Source organism: Larimichthys crocea, chromosome III (assembly GCF_000972845.2).
Source record: "Larimichthys crocea isolate SSNF chromosome III, L_crocea_2.0, whole genome shotgun sequence".
NCBI classification, from domain to species: Eukaryota; Metazoa; Chordata; class Actinopteri; family Sciaenidae; genus Larimichthys; species Larimichthys crocea.
The window spans coordinates 41817820-41844167 of NC_040013.1; the positions used below are offsets into that span (position 1 = coordinate 41817820).

Sequence of the window (26348 nt, forward strand, 5' to 3'; positions counted from 1 at the left end):
TCTTCATATGAAGTGTCCCTGAGTACGCCACTGAACCCTTTACCTGCTCTGGATACGATTTTTAGCTGAATTATTAAAATGTAACAGGACGGGCGACCAGCGTTGATTTAGCTGCTGTAGCACTTTAAGTTTATGCTGCTGAATATTACATGTTACTTATGTGTCAGTACTGTATTTATGTATGTATGTGAAGCATCCTGACTAGGAATGTCAGTCTGTACAGATGTACTCTATAAACAACATGCATATCATCAGTGTTTTAATGTACTCTTGTTGTCAATAAATACAAACAGAACAAATACAGTAAAAAAAAGGTTTGTAAAATATTTGGCTCTCAGTGTGAAGATTCTCAGAATTAAATTAATTTTTACAAGTTACATAAAACCAAACATACATACAAGTTACATTAAACCAAAGGCACAGGACATACAGTTGCAGGGAATAAAGGCAATTAGTGTGACAACATGGGGTCACCACTCTCATGAGGCAACAACAGAAACATTTACGGTAGAGAAAGTGGTGACCAAACCTGAGGAAAAAATGTTTCAATCAGACTGAGTAGTTTTCTTCTTTCTTTCAAAAAAACATTAATACAATAATTCATCATATTTCTGTTCTTTTTCATACCGTAACGGGCAACACACCAGGAGAGTACGACTGGTCAAAACATCTTAGAAAAGAAGTTTAAAAATCACTTTGTTCAATGAAAACAATACTTAGAGCCACACTAATAGCTCTGTGAGGCTACACTTAAAGGTCTGGTGTGTGATATTTAGGGAGATTTATTTACAGAATATGGTAGAATTAATATTCATACCTGTGTTTTCATCAGTGTATAGTCACCTGAAAATAACAATAGTTGTGTTTAGCCCTTTGTACCTACAGTGTTTATGCATACATACATACATCGTACAGTTCATATCTACCATGTCGGCAAAGGGAATCAAACACTAGCTATAGCCTTATGCATGTTTCATGGACACCATAGTTTGTCCTTAACGTTTGGAGGGTGAGGCGAAGGACATTCAGTTGGTTGCAATCTACAGCCTCATCACTACATGCCACTAAATCCTGCCCACTCGACCTTTAAGCACTGCAGTGCTTTGAGCTTAATGCTAACACGTTGGCGTTTAACAGGTACGATGTTTACCCTGTTCTCCATCTGAGTCTGTTGGTTCAGTATGTTAGCACACTAACGTTTGCTACATAGCATTTAACACAAAGTACAGCTGGGGCTGATGGGAACTAGTTTTGTAGGTATTTGGTCATAACCTTTTTACATTTTCACCTGATGAAGGCACTAGAAAAATAATCAGAGGATGACCAAAACGATTACAATTCATCCTGAGGGGATCATGAATGTCTGAGCCAGGTTAGGACAAACACCAACAGTGAACCTCGTGGTGGTAAGAAAAGGCAGAGGATCACCAAAGTAGGGCTGTCCCCTAACAGCCGGATCGCATTTTGTCCTTTGAATCGCTGCACTTTCTTTCAACTTCATTGTACTCAAAGCGATCCAGGGGGAACAGCACGGCGGACTATAACATTAACTTTACAACTCAACTTAACTTAAACTTTACAAATAGCTTCTTGTCTCAAAATGACCACAAAATGAGGAACGGGGAGCGGCACGGCTCATTGTTTCTGTTGGCTCTCAGCTCCGGCTTTCTCTTACTGGAAATCGGACATTGCGCCTTAAAGCTGATAAACAAAGGTCTTACAGGTAAGACATCTAAGGTGTCAGAGTGTTTACAACAGTAAAAAAAAAAAATCTATAAATCAAGATATTTTCAGACTGCTGATTCAGGGAGCAGCACGCAGAGCCATACACCAAAGTCATTAAAACTGATCCTCTGAGGACTCGCTACAAAATTTAAGGGCAATCCAGGGTGGCCCAATAGCTCACGTGGTACAGCATGTTATGTACTAAGGCTGAGTCCTTACCACAGTGGCCTGGGTGCTATTCCAAACTTTGCTGAATGTAATCGACCCCCCTCTCTCTTCCCGTCTCTCTGCCCCCCCCCCCCCCCCTCTCTCAGCTGTTCCTGTCTGTAAGACTAACACAACCATATAGTTAAAAGGTTTGTTTTAAACTATGCTAGTTTGTACTCAAAGCTAGCAAACTAAGATATCATGTTTTGATATTCAAATTTTAAAAAATGCAATTCAGATTTTCTGCTGTCTGGTTGGAGGTCATACGGAATTTGTGGTGTTTCTGTTCCTGCTGTACATCTGCTCCCACACCACCGTCCTGCAGATGCAGAAGAAATCCCACAGGTTGCAGAAGACTCCGCGATCAAAGGGGTTCTCCTCGTTTCCACAGTTCTTCAGGTACGAGATCCTGTGACGTGACATGAACTCCCAGGTGGTGCAGTTGATGGAGACAAGGTAGAGGTGGCAGCCCAGCAGCAGAACCACCACCACAGAGAAAATACCAACGACACCAAGCACCGCCAACAGGAACCCATTGACTCTGAACCACAGCTCCCATGTGATGGTGGGTGAGATGCCAGACCTGAAAGATATGCGCTAGTGTTAAGAACAAATACAACACGAAGAAATGATTTTTTTTTGGATACGTCATATTAGAAAATATCAAGAAGGAAGAGAACAGGAAAGCAAACTGTCTAAAGACAAACTGCCTCACAGCAGGTCAAGTCCTTCGCATTAAAGCCGGCAGGACTGATTTCTAAGGGTAACTTGAAGTTTGAAATTGCATTTGACAGTGACGTACAGAGCGATGTGAAGAGCCCACAGCAGAGCGAGCAGCTGCACCAGCAGGTAGACGATGAACCAGCGGTGGTTCCTTTCTCCCACACAGTTCTCGATCCACGGACAGTGATGGTCGAAGCGACGAACGCAGCGCTTACACGTCTGACAGTGCTTCGCTCTCATTGGCTGCTGCTTGAAAAAAAGGGAGGGAGAGAGGTGCATTCGGACATTTTGAAATGCTGCACATAGTAGTTTTAACTGTCTGTTTTTAAAGTTGCCGTATAAATAAATGTTTCATTTAACACCATATGGCTGTGTAGCAAAATAGGCATGTGTATGTCGGTCACCGGCAGTGATCAGTGCTCAAAATGGGCTCTGAACACATCCTGTGTAGACACCAGAGTGTTGATGGACTGGGGGCTGATGGAAAACCAGTAAAAACAATAAGACCTAGAATGCAATAAAAAACAAATATGCATTTCTTTTTCAGCAGTCTTGTCTGATAGAATGAAAAGATGCTTACGCTCATATTTATGTCTGGTTTTTAAAGCCTGAGATGACGAAGCAGCCGGATGAGTGAAAACCATGAGATGCAGTTGAACTTGAATTAAGATTATTTTGTCACTAATTGAAATGACATTTTTATAAATCTAAATTTAAAGAAAACACAAAGAAAGGAGCAGTGAATATGAATGAATATAAGCTGTGTGTCAAAATATTCCAATTTCCTTTCTTGCTACAGGGTGAGCAAACATGTTGTCTGATTGGAATTTTGCCAGTCTTGTGTTATTGTTGCAAGCCAATTCAAATATGTGAGAATATCACGCACTTTAAGCACAGGAAGGACGTCTGAAAATCTGTGTTTGAGTTTTAAAGGAAACAAAACACCACATCACAAATACATGACGCCAAACATGATCACAGCTGGCAGCAGCTGGTTACCTGCAGCAGGCAGTACCCGCAGCGCCGCAGCCGAGGGGTCGAAGGCTGAGGTATCATCGACTCCATTTCCTCATCTGAACCCTGAACACCCTGCGCAACACAGACTGATGTGGGTCACACATGCACACACACACATACGCACACGTCATCTCCTGTAACCTTGACTTACAGGACTACAGACCCTTTCCAAAAAATTTGAATATCATAGAAAAGTTTACTTATTTCCATAATTCCATTAAAAAGGTCAAACTTTCATAGATTCAGGGCCCACACTTCAAACAACATTTAAAGTATTTATTTGTTTATTTTTACATAATTTGGGCTTCCAGCTCAAAAAACCCACGAAAACAGGAATTCAAAAAATTTGAATACTGTGAAGAAATCAGCCCAAATTTTGCAGGGCATGAATGTTTTTAACTGAGTGTCACACACTAATCATCTACTAAACTCAAAGCACCTGACTGACTTGACAACTGGCCAGAAGACCATCACTGATACCCTCCATAGGATGGGTAAGCCACAAAAGTTCATAGCTAAGGAGGCTGGCTGTTCACAGAGTGCTGTGTCCAAGCATACCAATGGAAAGTCTAGTAGAAGGACAAAATGTGTCAGGAAAAGATGCACCAGCATAAGAGATGTCCGTGGACTTCAGCAGATTATAAAACAGAGAAGATTCAAGAATCTGGCAGAGATCCAGAAAGAGTGGAATGAGGCGGGAGTCACAGCTTCAAAAACCACCACATTCAGACACATCCGGGAGATACAACTGTCAGGTTCCTCAGGTCAATGGGGTATTATCAAGAGGAAAATGAGGGCCACCAGACCCAAAAACAAAGAAGAGCTGACAGCAAGCATCAAGGAAATCTGGGCTTCCATAACTCCCACGCAATGCCACGGCGCATCGAGGCAGTGATTAAGACAAAGGGATTCTCAACCAAGTATTGAACATTGACATATCATTTAGAAAGTACTATATTTTGACTGATTTCAGCAAAATTTTTCAGCAAAAACTGAGAAGTAAATGGTGATTTCTTCATAGTATTCTAATTTTTTGAATTCCTGTTTTCATGGATTTTTGAGCTGGAAGAAAAAAGAAATACTTGAAATCGTTTGAATTGTGGGCACTGAATCTATAATCTATGAAAGTTTAACCTTTTTAATTGAATTACGGAAATAAGTCAACTTTTCTATGATATTCAAATTTTTTGGAAAGGGTCTATATATGCTTAGTATGAGGCATGAGAATCAGCTGCAATAAACTAGAACAAATACATGTTTATTGTTCATGACATCTGTGTGGTTTTTGTGATGTGTGTGTGTTTTGTTAAATTAATCCCACCTTGATCGTGTCAGTGAGCACAAAGCCAGGGTCCATTAGAGAAACAGCAAAGTATAACAGCACCGACAGCACGACCACGAGGAAGAACAGAACCGGCAGCAACAACTCTCCTCGCTCCTCACACTTTCGCAAATCTGCACACACACACACACACAAACAATACAGAAAACACAGCTTAACTAGTATGGCTGAATATGTTTTGTTTCTGTCCTCAAGCCCTTGACACAGAGTGTCAGTGATATTTCAGTATGACTATGTGTGCTTCATGTTCATCGTGTTAAATCTAACTACTGTGTGCACAGATGATGTGATCTAGATCAGAGTATTGTATTTCACTTTAATACAGGCTTTCAGATGGAGGTGAAAGCATCATCATCACAACACAACAACCAAACATCAGGAGGCTTCAAAAAATAAAGCCTGACAAATTTTTTTGAGCTTGACCAATGTAACGGACTAAATATTAGGAGTAAGCACTTCATGTAACTTTAATATAACCCCATACTTGATGATCGCTTCCTATATTTACAGATAAACAAACACAGAGCAGAGTAAAGACAACCTGAAGCTCAGTCTCTAAATACTGAGTTTTACATTGATGCTGGGTGTCCCGGTTTGAAGAACTTACCGGTGTGTGAAAGAACAGTATGAGGGTTACGACCCACGTTAGCAGGGTGTGTGTGGCCCGAACTAGAAACCCGGTCCGAAACATGTTCTGCACCATTTAATGTATTTATTTTATTTATTTATATTATTATTATTATTATTATTAGCACCGCTGCTAACAAGCTAAGCTGCTCAGCCTCGTTAGCAGGTTTTTTTAAACACTATGGATAAAACGCTGCCAAAATAAAACGAATGCATACAAACTGGAATCCATCTGAACTAATGTAAAATGTATAAATCATCGTGTAACTAGTCTCGGTGCATTTTAGATGTTTTGTCCATCCTGGTGTCGCCGCTTCCGTGTTTTGGTACGGGAAGCTGCGGAGTCCAAGAAGCCGTAATGATAGTAAACCCACGTCAACCAGAGTTACATAACAACACTGTTTCCTGATGAGGCTGTAATCTCATTTTGCTTAATTTATATAAATTATCAGGCTACGTATAATCTCCACAATGTTCGAATAATTTATATAAGTCAGCCATTTCATTTTGGTCTGATGAAGTATTAGTGCAAGAACTTTTTTTTACTAGCAAATTATTGTTTGTAGTTCATTTAATTCAATTTGTATTTGTATAACACTCAATGCGACCCAGGGCAGACATAACAACTTGAGATATTGCAGGTCTATTGTAAACCTATATAACTCCTAAATCTGTATAAATGTGAAGCAAACTAAAATTATCTGCTGGTCCCCATTTATCCAGATCAGCGCCGGTCCTGGCCACATTTGCGCCCTGGGCGAACCCCTGATCCAGATACACTTCATTTTATTTATCCAGGATTTTTTTTTTTTTTAGATATCTGACTGTGCTCCACATTTAGTGGCTCTAAGCAAGATTTTGTCTGTGGCCCCCCAAAGAACTCATAATGTGATCAATAAATCGCACACACCACTAACTAACTGAATGAACACAGGCACACAATAGAGATGGACAAATCATTCAAATCTCAAATCTCTTGCTGTTGGTTGGCAAGTAGCTACAAACAGAACCATAATGTAAAAAGTATGATGGAGAAAAAAAAAAACTGTTCAAAGATCATGGAGGATGATTTAAAAGATTACACGGGCACTTCATCTTCTAACATGTTTACAGCCAAATGAAGATATTATCCTGGCTCCAGACACTGTAAGGTTCTGCATATTATCCACAAAAAGAAGGAAAGAAAGAGGTTGTTGAATCTGTAAATGTAATGAACTAAACCTTGATTATAATTTCTTGTATTTATCGGCAGGCATAAACAGACACTGATAATCTACAATAAACAAGTCAATCTACCACAAGCTCCAGTAATGGACCTTTTTCACAGCAGCCATTTTGGCGTGAAATAGGCGTCACCAGTGATACTAATTAAGGTTCAGTTCCATTCAGGTCAAACAGAGTCAGCAGCTGCTGTGTGCTGCATGATGGCTCACTGGAAAGTCTTAATTAGCATCATTGGTAACACTTGCAGACTCAACCATCATACCTGCAGGAGGGTTTCTCCAAAATGAGAAAAATCTAAAAATCAGAAAAAAGAAATCCAAGACTCAAGATGTGCATTTATAGAACTTGCATTTATTTGCATCAAAATGGTCCATTAAAACAATACTAAAATTTATTCTTTACAAAAGAATTTCATCTTAATATCTGGATTGATATGACATTCAGAGGCTCTTCCAGTATCAATTAAAGTGCATTATGCTGTTCATCTTTTCCAAGCCCTTGTTTTTCAGAGTATAAATGTTAAACAAAAACAACAACAACAAAAAAACAGTGTGCTCTTCTAAGAATTAAACAATAAACTGTCCTTAACCTGATGTGAACTTTAGGACATTTATACCTCCAAAGAGGGCAAATACAGATATAATCTGAAGCAGTTTGCACGAACAAAGTTATTTTTTAGTTGCTCCACCACATTGACTCAGACAACTACATTTAGTGTTCGATTGCCACATGTTAAGGCTGTTGCCTGGTGTTAGATTTCCACCCTGAATATAGTCACACTGCATTTTAAAATTGCACATTTGGCTCTTCAGACAGGAAACATGCAGCGTTATACCTCCCTCTCTCTCCTAGACAATAAAAACAATAAATACAGGATAGATGGAAATAAATACTCCATTGTCAGCCATTCACTCATTCAGGACAAGGGTGGAGAGAAATCAAACTCACATGTGCAAAATCCTCTCATTTAGGAACACAATCATTTTCTCCTTACAGGCAGAACTGTTAAAGAGTAAAACTTCTTAAAGCTTTGTAATGCTGGTTCTGCCGTATAAAAAAAGTACTACAGGAGAATTGTCTTCATTACAGTTACTAAACAAGAGTGCTGGTGATGCTCGTTTTACTGACTGACCAAAGCATGCAATGTCAAACCAACCGAAAAAAAAAAAAAAAAAGACAAAAACAAAAAAACTTTTGCTCAGACACCAAAACACAATCTGGCAGAAAGAGCAAAAACAGTTGGTCCTTAAATTTAACAATCACTCGTATTCCTGGCGTTTCGCTTTTCACCTCTTAACACAACTCCTTTAAAAACAGAAATAGCAGCGGTCACGTTCCCAACCACACGAGCTCACAGAGTCCATATCTTTCACCTTGGCCTTTCCAACATTCAGTGTCCTTCCTCGTCTTTCGTCAGCTGACATTCACAGAATGAGATGACTCCACGAACCACCATAGGGGCCCAAACGGTCCCTGGGATTCCCTAGCATTAACCCTGGCAAAGAAGGGGGGGGGGGGAGGGTGTACTTGTCACATTCGAGGTTTACAGTCACGTGACAATCAGAGAGTGAGTTTCAGCGCGATGTCACTCCAAGCTGTGTCTTTAGGCGCTCGTACACCACATAGCTTATGCTGACAGCGGGGATGACTTTGAGGAAGTTAGGGGCCAGGCCTCTGTAGAGCCCCGTCGGGCCCTCTGTCTGCAGGATCTGCCTGAAGAGGCCAGTCATTGTCACCTGCTGGCTGCCCCCTGTCGCAGCTGGAAAGACAAAAAACACACAACAGGTTAGACTTAAAGGAATTTAAAAATATTATGGTTTATATCTATATTAAATATTTTGAAGCCTGTCCTGTGCAGGAGTCAGTCATATTCAGGCTGACAAAAGGATCAGAGATGTGAGGTCTTACCTTGTGCTTGCATGCGGGTGCGAACCAGAGCCAGAGGATAACTGGCGAGCTGACCACAGGTGCTGGACACGGTGCCACAGGCGAGCAGAACAAACACGCCGGGGTCGGTGCTGTTGGCGCCGTACTGTTGCAGGTAGTTGTTCTTCAGAGTCTGATGGACGAAAAAAAAAATTCAAAATGTGAGTCAAGAGCAAATTCTCTACAAAACACTTTGTGTGTTTTCACAGTTTCTCATTTGATAGTAGTCTGTAGTAGTGACTGCTCACCTCGTACACTGCCAGGTCAATGCCTGCATAGGGGATGATACCCAACATGTTGGGGATGTAGCCTTTATAAAATGCTCCAAGTCCCTCTCTCTTGAAAATCTGCTTTGCACAATCTGAGATACCGGAGTACTGCCCGGTCTTTCTCAGAGCAAGACGAGTTTTCAGGACCTAAAGACAGATTCAGTAAAGAACAGGTGTCATTTAACTGTTAAAGTCTTGAGAAGCTCACAACAAGTTTCCTTCATGCCTTTTCGTTTTTGGGGTAGATGTAATTAAACTGATAATCACCTCCATGGGGTAGATGCTGCTCTGGGCGATCACTCCAGCCAGAGATCCGGCAACAAATCGCTCCAAGATGCTCAGAGTCTCCTTATCGCTGCCGATTAAACGTTTAATCTGGAGAAGACAAGTGAGAAAAAGATAGATTAGTGAGTGATCACCAAGAACAGAGAGCATAATGAATTACATTATTATGAGTTACAGCACACAGTCATTTGTCAAGAGTCACTTGTCGTACCTGCTCATACGCCATGAACTTCAGGGCGGACTCTGGAGCAATTTTGATGATGTTCACTCCATTGCCCCGCCACAATGACCTCATACCGCCCTCTTTGATCATCTGCGTCAGGCCGCTCATGATACACATGTTGTTGGTTCGTGATCCATAGACCTGAGAAGGAAGGAAGGAGTCATTTAGATGTAATCAATAAGCAGGAAATATTGGAGATCTGTCTTGATTTCACAAAAGAGGTCAAATGAAGTTTGGGATAAACATGGCACCTGCCATGGAGGACAGGATTTCATCTGACCCAGAAAAGGGTCCAACTAGGTTTGTTTGATTGTTGGCATATAATTCCTAATCAATGGGTCTCAAAGTCGACTTTCCACTTAGCAACTGACGCAAACAGAGGCCATTGACACAGATCCTGATTTCACACAGTTAGACCTTCATCCCACAGATGACAGTAAAGATTACACAGTCGAGGGTGTGACAACGTCATGCGAACCATCATTGGTCAGCTATGACACACAATCAGTCATGGACTATGAACCCTAACCTCCCACTCTTACTACATATAGTCTATTAAAAATTAACCTTTTAATGGTTCTCGGGTAACTTGATCTTGAGCAGTTTGTCCTCGACTGATTGTCAACTGTACTTTATGAACATCATGTCCTCATTATTATTTCCTTATGCAACATTTGATTTTAAGAGTCTTGATTCCACTGAAATAATAATAGGCATGTTTTAGATGTACATTACGCACTGGTTGCACAACAAAACAGCTGACACCGTCTCATACCCCCACCAGCTGATGATAAATTATCTACTATTGCAAACAGAGTGTTAGATCAGGTTTTCCACCACTTCCTACACACCCTGTCCAGTTCCCAAACTCCCCAAGACCTCCCTGTAATCACACTGTACACTGTGACAGTAAACTGATCCATTCAAGCTCAGATTTGGTTGTCTTACCTGCATCATGACTTTAAGTCTGTCCAGGGGGGCGGTGCAGGTCCTTGAAACAGCACCAGCTCCTCCACCTGCAACCAGGTGCCTCCACCACATCCCAGTCAGCTTTTCCTCTACAGTGAACTCATCAGGCACCATCAGGTTCTCACCCACATCGAATATCTGTCAGGGAGAGACGTAAATTATTACTAGGTATAGAGTTGAGAGGTAAGAAAAAAACAAAAACAAAAGACAACTTGAAGACACCCCACACACAGTAATGTCTTGTTTTTACATTGATTTGACGCAGAGGAGGTCAAGACTTAATGATTTCAGTAGATAATCATGGACACAGCGTACTTTGGGGGGGTTTAATGGGGCTCTGCAAGCAAAGGGCAAAAGTCCATATGAAGACATGTTTCAAAATGACAAGTCAAGAGCAGAGGAGAAACTCCTCAGACAAAAAGGCAATTTTATAGGAAGAAGTTCAATTTTATTTATGATTTATCATTGTTACATAATTTTATTGGACTCATAAAAACAGCCCATTTATTGCCCTTTGCTAACTAGGACATCAGTGGCCTATAGTGGAGTTTGAGTGTCACTGGAAATCTGCTGTGAGGCTCAAACATGTGACCACACAGAGCATTAAACATCAGATTTAGTTTTGAACCTCTGATGATCCAGCAGATTATGTTTCATTGGTAATTTGTCTGCGTTTTTTTTGCCAGGGCCTCCCACGAGAGGCAACTCCAGCTCTATTCCTGGTTCAGCTGACCAGAGTCTCCTCTGTGCAAAGTAGAGGCTGCTACACTCATTAGCTGACATGGTGCTGAAGTAACTTAACACAAGATCACACGGTCGTCCTGCAGGCAATGTGCTATATTACTTCAGTCACCACCTGGTGTGACTGACTGCTGCCGCCTTTTACATAACAACGAGACGAATTAACAAATCCTTCCGACATAATCCTCCGGGAACGGGACAAATTCCTTTCATACCCTAATAGAGCCTAATTGCTGACGCACATGCTGATGGAACCTTCCGGGGAATTTGTTTTTCAATTGACCTGTTTTTTTCTCTGAGGACAAAATTACAACACCCAGTGCACTTTGATTTGCTTGTGATAAAGTGATAGCATTATCGGGTGCCATGACACCGTTATCAGACCTAAGACAAGATATCTGAAACGGTATGCAATATCTACAGTAGCATTTTATAGTCATTTCCAAATGCTCAAACTCAGATCTAATTGAAACTAATGATTTAAGTGAGAAAGGGCTCCACTGAACCGGTTCAGCTGTTCCCTTTTGGGCAAACTTTGTGGTTTCTATGCAGACTGCTGAACTAACCGTGGAGTGTTTCCAGTAGAGGATGATCTCAGGAATGTTCTCAGTCTTCTCCACCATGGGGTAGTTGCTCCAGTCTTGACTGCCAATCGTTATCATTCCATTCTTGTCCATGCTGTAAAAAAAAAAACTAAGTGAGATATTGAGCTTCTTAAACAACCCAAGACTGCAGTGAATGAAAGTGATGAATGGCATTACCTCTTAAGCGCTTTTTCCGCATGCTGTGGGGAAATATGCACACCAAGGTCCTGAAGAGACTGCATGAACTCCTTAGGATCAACGGGGCCTGAAAAGGAAACAAGGAAAGTTGTAAGAAAGGGGAACTCCTTCTGGGGGTGAACTACTGACAAAGTGAGAAAGGAAACAACATCTGCAACAAAACTAAAACTTCATCTCATCCAGGACAGCAGCCTCATACCTGCATTCTTCCTGTCGATGCTCTTCACCACAAGCTTCAGGTCTTTCTCATAGTCTTGCAGATAGTGAACAAACTCCTCAAAGTCCAGCTGTCCATCAGAGTTAGTTTCTTTCCTCTTTAAGGTTTTCTGAAAGAGGGGGGAAAAAAGAAACAAGATATGATACTCTGTTTAATAAATGTGCAGTAGAGTTTGACCAGGGTGAAGATTGTTGGACTGAGAATTAAAAATAATTACTGAGGGTTTTAGTTTCACAGAGAGAGACCACAGACGTCACCTTGCAGAAGAGGAGCGTACATATTAAAGAGTCAGATATGTTCTGAAATGTACTCGGTTTAAATGTCAATCCCACAGTCCTGAACATGACCTGAGATTTAAAAAAGGTGGCCCAGCTTGTGTTTCATGACCCCACAGGAGAGCACTATGACCCATTTCCAAAGCTGCTATGCTCTTGGTGCTTGGTCTTGAATGACTAGGATGACGTCTGTTTCTTCAGAACCAGGGCGGTGGGGAGGATTAGGTAGTAACACTTTGGACACTCTATCTTTGGACTCAACTACAGGTCGACCCGCCAACTGCTTTAATCCACCCGAGGCTCAAGCTTCCTGAACTAAGAGAAGAAGTCTGCTGGCCAGCACTGATACTTGACCCGCTACCCACATTGCAGGCATAGTACAGTCATGCGGCAGGGGCACACTGCAGGACATTTTGCCCTCTCCTGCAGCCCACACTCAAGTACCCGAGCAAGTGCATAAATGTGACTTTTAGCATGGTGGAAAAAAGGATTGTTGCCATTTCTGCACTAAGGGACACGTTTGGTCAGGTGCTTGTGTGCCTGTAGTGCCCTTTCTGAGTCTGAAAGCCTGTGTTGCAGCTGCAAGGGGTGTGTTTTGCTGGATTCATGAGACAAAAATGTGAACTTGCAGCTGAGTGCAAGAACTTAAAGTTCTGACAAGTCAACAACTGTGTGTGCATTAGTCACAGCACAATCTTTCATTACAAAGGAGGCCATGAGTAACACTAAGATCATGCAGCATAATAATGTAAAAGGTAGAGGACAGGTGTCCAATAAAAAAATAAAAACATTTTTTAAAGTACATATGTAATATGTGCATTTTTCCTAATACATATAGATTTGTCTTTGTTCTATATTGCAGAAATGCATTCATTTTCTGCTTTCACTTGGAGGATATTAAGGCGCCAGAAGTTGAAATAACGTGGAGAAGCAGCATGGCGTGAATTCCTCTTTAAGGTGGAATTCCTCTTTAAGGTGGAATTCCTCCTTAATGAATGAAACTGACACCGCCCGCGCCGGTTCAGTTCAGGGCAACGAGTTTAAAACACACGAGAATTAAACTTACCGCATGCTAATTACATTTTCAATAAGACACTGTGGCTAAGCTGACACTGTATTAATAATTATAATAAGGTTCATCACGTTGTTGTTTTTTTGTTTCTAAACGCGCGTAGCGACTTTTCTGGAATTTGGGCCTCGTCGTAAGGCTTCTTACAACCCCCACGCTAAGTCTCCCGGCGCGGGTAAGAAAGGGTTCAGTGACCGCTAAAGTAATTGGATTTAAACAACTGGGTCATTATAAATACTACACAGACTATGTTTCTATGTGTAAATCAATAAAAAAAAGTTCACTTTAACTGTTTTTCTTCTTACCTTTCGCCATTTCTGGTAGGCTGAGAACTCCTGGGACGGCAGGAACACGCTCAGTTTGTTGAAGACAGACTTCAGCTCCGACGGTAGTCCATTAGACTCGAAATATTCCACTTCAATGGGGTCCGAGTTAGACACAGGGACGTAAAGGCACAGACCGAGCATGTTTGGCTCTGTAAATTTTAAAAAGAAAGTACAATAAATAAATAAATAGCACACCGAGCTGTCTCTCCGTCACGGTGTAATACTGAAATGCCGGCTCAGGAAACGCCGGCCGGTTTCTAAAGAATGACAAGCAGTCACACCCCTTCCAGGAATAGCCAACGTCATTGGCTGTCCTCCGGCAACATTAAGGCCATGTTACTACCGACGGCCTCTGAGGCCGCCCATTGACGGAGTCTGCTCTGTCCCGCCTTTTTTCTTGCGTAAGGAAACCGTAAGAAATGCCCAACCAATCCCGTGTCTTCTTTCATCCAGCATGTGAAAGATTGACCAATCCCGCCTTTCATGTCATTCAAACTGCGTCAGTCAGAAGAGGGTACAAGATTTGCTTGGGGTACATGTGCCAGAATATCTCCAGTACCAGAAAAATAATCCGATCTCTGTCAAGATCAAGACCTTTTTAGGTATATTAATTTGTTATCACAGTGTAATAACTTTATTCGACGGACGCTGCTACAGCTCCTGAAATGATATTAATAGTGACTGATAGTGACTTTTAGTTCTGTCTTAAAACAGCTTACAAATAACACAAAACCAAGAAAAAATACAACAAAAATGAATAAATAAATGAAACTGTTAGCCAGAAAAGTTAAATGGAAAACCCCAAATAAATGCATTTCAACATAGGACATGAACAGCAACACAGCTTACTTAGTTTGTTTCCTTGTATGCTATTTACTCTGCTGCAGAGTTGAGTTTGGCCACTGACCACAGTAATTAGATCTGAGCATGATGTTTTGGTGATAAACTAGAAGCTGCATAAGTAATGAAAAGACAAAGAACAAGTCTATATTTGTATGGCACCTACATCACCGACATAAAAGTAAAGGTAAAAAACGCAAAGAAATTTAACTAACAGGATAAGGCAAAGTTAATTTTTCCTGAAATTTGTCTCCGTACAGTGTAAGTTTTCAAAACAGGCCGATGTCGCCATTTGTCTAATCAAGCAAAGTTAAAATTAAAACATATCTGTGTCCTGTGTCTAACTATTAATTTTAGAGAAGCTTTTCAAAGTCAACATCTATTTAAAAACTGCTGTTATGTTGTTAACCTTAAAACCCCCAAAATACACTGTATACTCTGTGTCAGTATTGACTAACGAGCTTCAGCTTTCAATTTACAAATGTATTTATTTATTTGGTATGCAGCCAGGTATCAAATACAAGATTTAATGCAGTGCAGCAATGACAACCAGCATGGGAAAGTTTGTCTTGCAGCATGGCAAAAACAGACAAATCATCCTGCAGTAAAACAGGATCTTTGTGCTAAACCCCTCCTGCAAGTTTTGCTTTACCTTATAAGTCTTTATCTAGTAAACTTTTGAGAAGCCTAAATAGTCTGTCTCAGTAACACACCTTACTTATTTTGTTTCCTTGTATGTCATTTACTCTTTTGCAGACAGTGTTGTATAATTGAGTTTGGTCACTGGCCGCAGTAGTTAGATCTAAGCTTCATGTCTCTGTAAAAAAAAACATCCTGAGGTGGACAGGGTGCAGGGATGAGGGCTGTAGAAATAAACTGGAACAAATGATGCACGCCAAAAGCTAAAGAAGGCGCTGAAGGAAGGCCAAGAGCTACATCTGAACCCACAATTCTGTCAGCTGATCCTGTCTGGGTTTACATACAACACACACACACACACACACACTCATACAAATATTCCTTAAATATGTGTATTCATATATAAATATATGTTTTTCTCACTTTCTCTTTCGTCATGTTTTTGGCAATTTCTTCAAATTTTCTAATCCTTATCAGGGATGCAGGGGGCTGGAGCCAATCCCAGCTGACATTGGCAAGAGGCTGGGTACACCCTGGACAGGACAAACAACCCTTCACATGCACATTCACACCTTTATGGGTAATTTAGAGTAACCAAATAACCTTTTAACCTGCACGTCTGTGGAAAGAAGCTTAAACTCAGAGAGAACCCATCTAGACACGGGCAGGAAATACCAACCAAGATTGTCTTGTTCAGATCTGAAATACCAAGGTACATGTTATCAAGAGCTGACATGTTTTGAAAATTAAGTCATCACATTTAATTCCATCCATCCGTTATCTGTTACCACTTATCACAGTGATAAGTAGTTACAGAGTCACAGTGGGGCTGGAGCCTATAACGGCTGACTTTGGGTGAGAGGTACACCCTGGACACGTCGCCAGCTTATCAGAGGGCACATACAGACAAACAACCATTCATACCTATGGGCAATCTTGACTGGATTCAGACAGGATCATACATATCTGTTTTGTCTGCTATAGTTTAGTGAACTACTCTGTTCAGTTTGTATGTTTGTTATTACCATTTATTTTATTTGTGTTTTGATGAATTATGTATTTATTCAATAATTTCCCCTTTGTTCCCTTTCCTGAGTTGAAGACAGGTCATTTGTATGGGCATTCATATTTGTGTTGTTGTCAAACTGGTGCCGAAGAACCTGAGCAACCTGCGAGACCTCATCATTAAACATCAGTGTTGGACTTCACTGATGTCTGAACTGAAGCTAATGTAATGGAAAATGTATATTACATGATTGTGTGTTCTTTTTATAACCATATATAGCCATGTTTGATCTCAGTAATATTCTGGAAAAACTGTGTGCCTTATAGTCTTGTTTGGTTTTACTCAGTATCTTTCACTTAGAAATATGTCTCTCATTTGCGCAAGTTGTTTGTAGCAGTAGCTGTTCGATGTATAAACTTGACCTTGGTTCACGCAGTCAGGCAGAGCTTGTTAGTGAGGTTTGATAGTGGGACTGCCCCACTCTGAACATATTCTGCAGACGGTCTTTTGTAGACGGTGCATTTGTAGAACTGTTCCTCTTGCAAGAATAAAATGACAGAACCTTTTGATTGACTCAAGATTCTTCTAATTGATTGACTCAATATTCTTTTTCTTTTCAGAGACTTTCTCTGCAGGTTTCCCAGACTACAATCTCTTCTATGATGTGATTCCAGCCCGTCAAACCTCCTCCATAATGGAGTCACCAGCCTGTCCACTTTAGGCAAAGTGTGGAACACTTGAACACATCATGAGCTGCTGCACCGAGGCCCTGGGAGAGGGGCGTTATGCATGGACCCATCAGGTCTTCAAAACCATCACAGAATCCATCAGTGCTGTAGTTGAGCGGGCAAAGAAGAGCTGCCCTCCAAAACAAACCATCATCTTTGTCAGAGCCGGGGAGCAGCCAGGAAGGGACTGGCAGCTGATGGTGGACCTTGGGAGGCAACTCAAGTTTCCACAGCACATTGTGCTGATGTAGTGCTGATGTCTGACTCCACCAAGCAAGTCATGCTCCTGGAGTTAATGAAGCTGTGGGAGGACTGCCTTGAGGAGACATATGAGAGGAAACTCGTCAAATATAATGGTCTGATCAGAGAATGCCAGAAAAGTGCTATATACTATTGGAACTGGTTGAGGTAGAGCTACTCAAGTCTGTTACTATTTTGGGTCTTCTCTGCCATCTTGGAAAAACTGAATTATTTGACCTTGTTCAGCCTTAACAGTTAAAGCTGAAAGAGGTCGACTAAACCATCTGAGTTTAGAAGAGAAATGTCTCTAGCAACAGGAAGAGGGCCCAAACTATAGAAAGTGGGGGTTTATTTGTAAGGGGTCAAAAGCCAAACAGTTTTAGCCCATAACAATGTGCTCTATTTCAACCTTATCAGTGCTGAAATCTTGTATTATGACATAAGTGTACGTAACAAATCTAAAACCAAATAAAAAGAGAAGCCTCCAAGCTCCTCCCTCGTGAAAATATTATGTATGTTAAATCATCATTTTTTCTCTTACTGATCAGACAGGACCTCAGGTTAACATCTTCATTTGGCTGTAAACAAGTAAAGGTAAATTAAGTAAATATATTTAGATACTTTCCACAACTGGTTTCATTAGTTAGTTATTTCTGTAAACTCAACAGTCCATGAACAGTGTTGACAAAAACATGTCGGTGAACTGCTGCTGTTGAATCCTCTGCGTCACACACAGCAAAGTAAACGAAAACCGCTACGTCAGAGACATGTTTGTTTGTGAAAAACAGGATTAAACAGCACTTTAACCTGCAGGATCAGACAAATTCAGGTGAGAGGTGAGTAGTCTGATCAATACCAGAAAAACATCACAATAACCGTAGTAAGGCTGTTGCTGCCTTCATAAGAAGAAGGTGCAGTTTTACAGTTGGATTATGATGTTTTTAAGGTTGTTAATGGCTTGTTGTTGGTACAGAGATAACAGGATGTTTCTTATTATTAAATCACAACATTTACAACCACAGGTCAGTGTGTTGTCCTATATAAATCAATCCAGACACGAAAGCACTAAAGTTTGTTGTGTATGTATGTGTATGTGTGTATGTGTGTATGTACTATATTCAAGTATTTCAATTTCACATAGCTTTAAACCTCTACTCCACTTTACCTTAGAGGACTCCACTACATTTAGTTACTGGTTACCTTTCAGACCCTTCCTGTCCAGTGAAATCATGGAAGCCATAAAATCACAATAGAATCAATCAATAAATAGAAATAATAGAAAATGATCAAATACGTTAACTATACTTTTATATATACTGAATATTTCTCACCAGCTCAAACTTGCTTTTTTTTATCTTGTTCCAATTACAAAAATCTTTTTAGATAGCCTCTCTGGTTTTTGGTGCTCTGCTGCTCCCTGTTGGCTAAACTTGAGATTGAACAATGAATATATTCTTTATTTCTCCTTGTGGAAGTTCAAAGCAGCTCGCTTGATTCGTTATTTCTAGAATAAGAGATACAGCATTTTTTTAAATAGTAAAGCATGAAGGTACGTGTCCACCAAAATAAATCATAACTTACAGTATCTTTCATAAGACCATCTAACCATAACATTTTGGTCGTCAGTTGTTGGTGCATTTCTCCCAGATATTTCCTTTTGATCTTCATATATTGAGAAAATACTGTGTTTTTGTTTTAGTTAGGAGTTACAGGGGTCCATGAAGACTGTCGCCTCACGGTGGCGCTGTTTCTCCACTCAGGCTGGCAGTGACTGTCGGTTCAAATAGCTCTGTCAAGTTAACAAGTGTGAGCAAGTAAGAGACCAGAAGTCAGCTAATTTAATTTGCAAAATAAATTCACTGTTTGGGAAGTCTAGTTTAATAATAATAATAATAATAAAAATCAGTGTAATCAGCAAAGTGTAGAAATAATTTACTATCACAAAGTAAAATGTATTGATATATCTTACTTTCACGAATTTTATGTACAAAGCTTTACCTTTGCTTTTGTCAAATATCACCAGATAATCAGTGCTCTACGTGTTTAGTCACACTGTATAAATAAATCATTTTCTTGCTTTAACAGTTTACACATTTTCTACTTTTACTATAATTTCCTGCAAACCATATCAAAAACAATCTAGTAAGAAAGTCAGATTTAGGTTATTTTCAGTGCTTACATAAGTAAAAGTAGTAATATCACAGTGTATACACTCTGTTAAAAGTGAAAGTCCTGCATTCAAACCTTTGGCTTGGAGCTCATTTTAATTACTTTATATATTGCTCGGTAGCCTAATGTGTGTATTCTGTATAAATAATATGAATCTGTAAAGTATCTAAAATGATCAGATAAATGTAGTGCAGTAGAAGTAAAGCATGAAATAATAAAGTACAGGTACCTCAAGATGAGTTCAGTCAACGGGCTTAAATCTGTTTATTTGTTGTCACATCTGAATGAATATATACATTTGTGCAATCTAATTTGTACCTTTTATTTTGAAAGAATCCCCCGGCAGTCACATCATGTATTGTCAGCTCGCTCGGTGCCACTGGCGCAAAGTTCCTCCTCTCGGTACCGTAAGAAACAAGAGGTGAAACGTGTTTTTCTGTCATTTGACGTTGTTGAAGAGCTGCTGGCGAATATCACAGTACCCGAAATGTCTCCAGGTAAGTCCCGTTTTTACTTTTAAACCCCCAAACGTGAACATTTTCTCCACGTTTACACGCGTTATTAACGAAAAACACTTGGTTTGTTTTTTTCAGATTTCTGTGCTGAATCATCTCTGAAGAAGAAGCAGAGTTCGCATGAAAACACAGACTGAAACATCAACACTGTAGCTGCTCAGCTGCTTTTAATACTAGTTTTTTTTGTAGTGTTTGTGTGTTTTATGCGAGTGGAGACACTAAAACAATGGCCTTCTTCGTGAAAAAGAAGAAATTCAAGTTTCAGACCCATCTGACCCTGGAGGAGCTGACCGCTGTGCCTTTTGTCAACGGAGTTTTGTTCTGCAAGCTGCGGCTGCTGGATGGAGATTTTGTCGCTACTTCTTCCAGGTGAAACATCACACATGAACATCACTTCACACGTGCCAAACCTCTTTAAGATGCATCTGAAGTATGTTGATGCAATTTAATAAAGTTTGGAAGAGATTTTTCCATTATCAATTTAATTTAAATACATTTATAGTGCATTTATGGAGATATATAGTGAACATACTGGCTTTATTTTAAGACCTAATGGGCTTTTCTTTAAATCTCCCACAGTGTAATTATGATATTCTCCATGGTTCCTTCACTTGACTTGTCTGTGGTGTATTTGTTATGTCATGTTAAATATATAATCTTTTTTAGAGGTATGGCCAATTTTCTATCAGTGCACATAGTTTTTCGACCGATTAAATGTCCAGTGTGTCAGATTCAGGGGCTCTATTTACATAATATGGCATTAAATATAATATGCATAGCCATAGATTCCACAGCTCCACCATGTTGAACTGTTTCTACAGTATCCCAGAACAGAGAAACTAGCAGCCACTATAGTTTCTCCTTCATATTAGGAAGGTGAGGGTGATGATAGAGGGCTGCAATCAGCAACTACACTACTAGATGCCACTACAACCTACACACTGGTCCCTTAATAGAAGCTAAAATCCCTTTCCATTCAGAAAGTGCTTTCAAAAATCATAAACTGCATCTTTTCAGTATCAGTATGTGTGACCCAACCCAGGAGGTAAACGTGACTTTCTACTTTCTCCCAAAGTTGACTGCACCTCCTCAGTTTTTGGCAGATTATCTCCTCACTGTATGCTTTCTGGTTGCAGAAGTTAAGTCAGGTAAAATGACTAACTTGGTTCCTCAAATGTATTTTATTACCCATTATCACTCTGCCACACCGCCCAACATGCAAAAGTGACATTGATTAGACAAACACGCTTTGCCAGCCTAAGTTTCGCCCCCACACTTCAACGCAATAGAGAAACAATGCAAAGTAACATTGTAACTTTACAACTTCACTGTACAGCCGAGGATGGAAAATTTTCATTTTGTGAATGCTGCAAACTCTCGATGCAGAATCTTCCATGTCAGCACTGCCACACATGAGCGTCGATAGCTAATGTAGGGGGTTGGTTTGGGTTTGTTTTTCAGCTCTGTAGTGTCATTAAATTGAAACAGACTTAATTGCTTTGCTGTTGCATCTTCATAAAATTTGTCACTGGGGTTTTAAAGCTGTTCCAGCTTGTTGCACTCAAGTATTTCAGATGTTCACTGCATTCATTTATGCAGCTCAGCTCAGGCTGGTTAATGAAACACTGTGTTTTCTCTGAGTCACATTTAAACGCAGGGTGTTGCCATGTTAAGTGGTGTCTCTGTGTATCTGCACTGGCACCTCAACTGCACTACCAGACTAAACATAGCAAAACCTTTCAAACCAGTTTGGTCAAATTATCTCGTCTGCTAACTCTAAACTTTCTAAAATATCTTTTTCCTCCAAAACTCAGCTGCTCTTTTTTTCTCTTCTAGCTGTGGATTCTGGTGAAACAACACTAAAATGAACTATGATGTGAAGATGGTTTTCATTTGGTTTCTGGCATTTCATCTCCTCATTCACGTCACTTCAGATTCCCTCCCTGGACTTTGACAACAACTTTCATCCCTTTTCCCTTCCCTGTCTTTGATTTGCCAGAGGAGATTATATGGCCTTAAAGGTCACGTCAAATGTCTGTTCCAGTGTGTTACTCTTGTTAAAGACAGGACACAGTGAGTCTGTGACGGCTGTTTGACCTTCGTAACCTTGTTATGCTGGTGAAGAACCTGCTAAAAGAGCCGCCAGGTTGAAGTCTGTAACACAAATTTCCAAATGTTATGGATTCATGGAGCTTGATTAAGCTGGGACAAAATGCCTCTGGCTGCTTGCTATGTCCTACACGAGTTAAATAAGTGAGCAAACATCACAGAAAATAGTTTTTATGTTTGTTAAAGTATTAAGACTGCCTCGCTGCTCTCTCTTTCTGGTACTCTCAACCTACTAAACGAACCTCAACTTGTAAAGACTGCGATCCGTTATATTGTTAGTCACCTAAGTGTTTTATTGGCACAGAATCTCTAAATTGCTGCTGGCCCACTTTTCAGATGAAAGGATGATGGACTTGGTTTTCCAGGTCTGGCTTAAATTAAGGATGCCCCACATTCAGTCATTTGTCTCAGGGTATGTGGTGTAAAACAGGAGGCCACAGGAGTTTGTGGTTGCTGCCAACGTCTTAATCAACTCCTTTTTTTCTTTTCCACACTTGTGTGTACCTCGTGTTCAAACAGTTAGCCTGTTAGACTTCAGACTCCCAAGCTGACTGATCTGTATGTGGGAGAACTGTTTCTCTGTAAATCATCCTCTTTGTATACACTCCGCCTCCCTGTTGTCACGTAGCATCATCTCAGTTTGTGTATGTGTGTGAGGGTCAAGGAGAGGGAAAAGTAAACAGATTGTGAACATCTTGATCAGTCCTTTTATCTGCATATGTTTCAATTTTCTCAACTTTCATCAGTGCGAAAAGAGCCGATTTATATTTAGACAGTTTTATGGTAACAAAGATATACAAAATTCAAATTTTAAGATGGTTATACACATGAAAACAAACCAAACCAAAAGAGTCTAAATCTTACACACTTAGACCTCTAATGCTTTAATCTTTGCTTTTCCATTTGCCTCTGTAGGCCTCTAAAAACTGTTCAAGCAACCTAAGAAGGGATTTTCACACATTTCACATTTCTTGCCACAGCTCACACAGTTTGTGAGTAGACATTGCGTCACATTTAATCATCTGATTACTGCAGCTGCACTGTAATTTTTATTCAGCTGTTTGATCTGTCTTATCACATCCTGCGTTCTGTTTTATTTAATTTTACATTTCCATTTTATATCTTTTCCTTATTGTTTGTGTACCACAGTTTAGTAACTACAGTCATCTTAACACAACCTCTCATAAGTTGAGGATTTGCGTTCAGACAGTGACCATCACATTTAGCAGTTTTTAGCACTGTGGCTCTAAAGGACAACAGTTTTGTTTTTGGTGTGTAATGTTCATGGTCCCCAGGGGATGAATCATACATTTTTTTTTTTTTTTTTATGTTGTTATTGTAAGGATGTATCCAGGCTGATTTTGACCTTTAGCTCGAAACACCCCTGTGCCTGAGTACAGAGCAGCTAGCACGGCAGCAAGACCTTGTTCAATGTCAGCCATCCTCTTCATGTTAAATGAAAAAACGGGAAGACGACAGACCACACGCAAACCAGTAATTCCAAGAAATGTTGTTTCTTCCTTAACATTAAAGGTTGCCAGTTTGTTATGTTGTGACACAAAAACATTGTGTTTCTTTGGCTCATGATCCACTGTGGGGATCACAGCCTCATAAAAATGTTTGTTTATCAAAATTAAACTCCCCCCGCTCAGCTCCTGTCCTCAGTATTGAGGACTGCAATGCCCAAGGCCTTAGAGGTCATTCTCTTCTCTGGAGGTTACGTAACAGCTCTCGTTCTCTCCCTCTCCCCCTCCCTCCATCCATCCCTCCCATCTCAGTTATCATCTCTGTGACTGAAAACAAGGCCCTCTCAGAAGAGGAGGAGGCTATGGTGCAGGGAGGCTCCCTCCACGGCGGACAGAGATTAGCGTTATGTCACAGATCTGACAAACCCGGTCTTTGTACGGGGACTGGCTGGGGCCTGGCCTTGTTGTGGGTCGGGAACAGTGGGGGAATTAACAGCAAGCTTACCCAGCGCTGAAACGCTGAAACCCCTCCCAGAGTTGGCCCTGTTGGCTCCAAGTCTGACGGAGATCACATGCTGCGGGTGTGAGCTCTTAGACCGATGTGTCAGGACTGCTTTTGTTCGGTCTGTCTGATATCTGTCATCCATCTGCAATATGACTGCTGCAGAAAATCATTGCAACATATTTATGGTTTTTCTCATCAGTGGTACAAAGGTTGTTTGAAACTAATATCAACTATCATGGCTTCAGCTTTTTCTGCCATGATCTCAACATTAATAATACAGTGACCCTCTACGAGGTCACTGTGCTTAGTTATGTTTGCAAAATCAGAAGTTCTCAGGGACGATTTTCTGGCAGCGTGACGTCTTCAGATGTCTTGTTTTGTCTGACCTTTTGTCCAAGGATACTCGGAGAGTAGCAGGAAATCTTCAGATTGGAGAGGCAGGAAACAGCAAATGTTTTTCTTAATAAATGACCTGATTAATTGATTGTCAAACTTATTTCGACCCTAGTGAAGTACAAGTAAATGATGAGCCTCAGCACTACACTGTGGTATCTAAACATCTAAAGGGTCAAACTTACACAAAATAAGGTTTGATTGGTTACTCAATCAGAAGAATAGATAACCCAGATTCTTCTGTAGTTATCCTGTTTCTGATGATGTAACCTTTTTACTGACTGATATCCCAGCAGACAGAGGGCTTTTGTGTTTTGACCCCTTGGTTCAAACTTGTGGTTTTACACTTTTAGTGATATTGCATGAAACAGTGCTGTGCATTTATAACAGTTGGACATGGCAAACACTTAGAGAGTTACATAAAACCCTTCGTGCATGTTCAAGTTTCTTCTCAGAACTTGAACACAGGAATACTGGTAAAACAAGATATCAAATTTACCAGAGTTATTTCATTAAAAATGATAAAGATTTAAGTGCAAACTTTTCTTCCTTCCTTTATTTAACAATCCAAAATATTTGTATGCAAAGATCCTGAACAAGAGACCCATACTTTTCAAAATCCTCAACACACTTTCAAATCGTTTTGTACTAAAAAAGATGCAGAATTTGTCAGCATTAAATTTCCTTCTCCTGTTTGTGGCACTTTGCGTAAAGAGAAAATTTAAAAGATGAAAAAAGATCATGTGAAATCCGGTGTTGAATTTCAAGTAACAGGAGTGGTCCACTAAATTCAACCATCTGTACAGTATATCCAGCAAGTCAGATGTTTTTAACTTTGCAGCTTCAGAAACCATATGGTCTCCATCCTAATTTGGCAGGAAAACATCAGAGGCACATCGGTTCAGGCTTTATCAGCTCTGTCTCGCTTTTCGACATTTAAAGTTTACATTTTGGACGTTTGGCTAATGTTTTTATCCGCACTGTTCCTGAGCAATAGCACTGCATGAAGCCAGCTGTAAACAGTTTAAAGAGAAGACAAAACCCCAACAGCCTGACACTGGGTGTGATGAAACATTTCTTTGATACCGCAGTAAACATGTCTGATACAGAAGTGCCAGGAGTGGAAATAAGAGCTCAGAGGGGATTTTTGTATTTAAATGTCAAGAAAAACAGGAATGTTGGAGCAGTCAGAGGCTAAAGACACTTGAGAAGATGGTGTACCTGAGTACAGAAATGTGGATAAGTTTCGGTAAGTGTTCAGGTCAAAGCAGAGAACAAGTCTGAGGGAAACGTTGAGCTTTGAGAGGCTGCAACAAGTGTTTCTGATGTGGCAACGGATTGTGTTCATTTCCTGTTCAGATGCATGCATCATGTTTTTGTGTGTTCAGAAGAGGCTTTAGCCACACACACGTGCGCATATACAAATGTCATGAGCATTACAGGGTTAAACAAGGCGTCATTCATTATCAAAGTCAGTTTTGTTTTGTGTATTTTTGAGAACTAAAAAGTCGGCTGCTGATTATTAATCGAGAACACATTCATACTGATTAAAAACCCTCAATTTTAGTGCTTCAAATTTGGAAAAGTACTGTAGAAACATGGTGGTTCAACATGGTGGACCCTGTGGCGGAGGACCTGCAGTATCTGTAGATATAAAAGGCCCATTCAAAGGTGACGAAACCATGATTCTTAATTTCAGGTGTTTATGCACTAACATAGATGCATTATGATTATATTCCATTTCTGCCATACTCTGTAAATGAGCTGCTTAAATCTTACACACTGGACCTA

The 26348-nt window shown here is 40.3% G+C and overlaps 3 protein-coding genes across 3 annotated transcripts in view; 1 reads left to right on the forward strand and 2 right to left on the reverse strand.

The window, feature by feature from the left end:
• Positions 1-242: 242 nt before the first annotated feature.
• On the reverse strand, positions 243-5987 carry zdhhc12a (zDHHC palmitoyltransferase 12a). Its single transcript, XM_027276269.1, has 6 exons — positions 5618-5987; positions 4994-5127; positions 3655-3744; positions 2735-2901; positions 1151-2515; positions 243-1108 (listed from the first exon to the last, which is right to left on the reverse strand). The coding sequence occupies exons 1-5, from the start codon at positions 5715-5717 to the stop codon at positions 2194-2196; spliced, it is 813 nt and encodes a 270-aa protein (XP_027132070.1). The 5' UTR covers positions 5718-5987; the 3' UTR covers positions 243-1108; positions 1151-2193.
• A 1209-nt stretch (positions 5988-7196) lies between these two features.
• slc25a25a (solute carrier family 25 member 25a) lies at positions 7197-14088 on the reverse strand. The gene is made up of 10 exons (XM_027278049.1): positions 13927-14088; positions 12260-12386; positions 12040-12127; positions 11845-11956; positions 10517-10675; positions 9557-9709; positions 9328-9435; positions 9040-9207; positions 8774-8924; positions 7197-8624 (listed from the first exon to the last, which is right to left on the reverse strand). Exons 1-10 carry the CDS (start codon positions 14086-14088, stop codon positions 8440-8442), a joined length of 1413 nt encoding a protein of 470 aa, XP_027133850.1. The 3' UTR covers positions 7197-8439.
• Positions 14089-19934: 5846 nt separating this feature from the next.
• Positions 19935-26348, forward strand: part of eeig1a (estrogen-induced osteoclastogenesis regulator 1a) — a 29421-nt gene continuing 23007 nt past the window's right edge. Inside the window, exons 1-2 of the mRNA XM_010750798.3 lie at positions 19935-20066; positions 20163-20453. Of these exons, the coding sequence (XP_010749100.1) occupies positions 20311-20453 (143 nt within the window). The 5' untranslated portion in view covers positions 19935-20066; positions 20163-20310. The remainder of the gene's footprint in view (positions 20067-20162; positions 20454-26348) is intronic.

Excerpts from the sequence above, each read along its gene's own strand:
- slc25a25a (XM_027278049.1), bottom strand. The coding sequence starts at position 14,088 with ATGCTCGGTCTGTGCCTTTACGTCCCTGTGTCTAACTCGGACCCCATT. Across the intron at positions 11,957-12,039 it reads GCGGAAAAAGCGCTTAAGAG|CATGGACAAGAATGGAATGA; the intron begins GTAATGCCATTC and ends TTTTTTTTACAG. Across the intron at positions 8,625-8,773 it reads CACCCGCATGCAAGCACAAG|CTGCGACAGGGGGCAGCCAG; the intron begins GTAAGACCTCAC and ends TTGTCTTTCCAG.
- zdhhc12a (XM_027276269.1), bottom strand. The coding sequence starts at position 5,717 with ATGGTGCAGAACATGTTTCGGACCGGGTTTCTAGTTCGGGCCACACAC. Across the intron at positions 3,745-4,993 it reads TGCTCACTGACACGATCAAG|GGTGTTCAGGGTTCAGATGA; the intron begins GTGGGATTAATT and ends TGTGTTGCGCAG. Across the intron at positions 2,516-2,734 it reads TGGGCTCTTCACATCGCTCT|GTCTGGCATCTCACCCACCA; the intron begins GTACGTCACTGT and ends CATATCTTTCAG.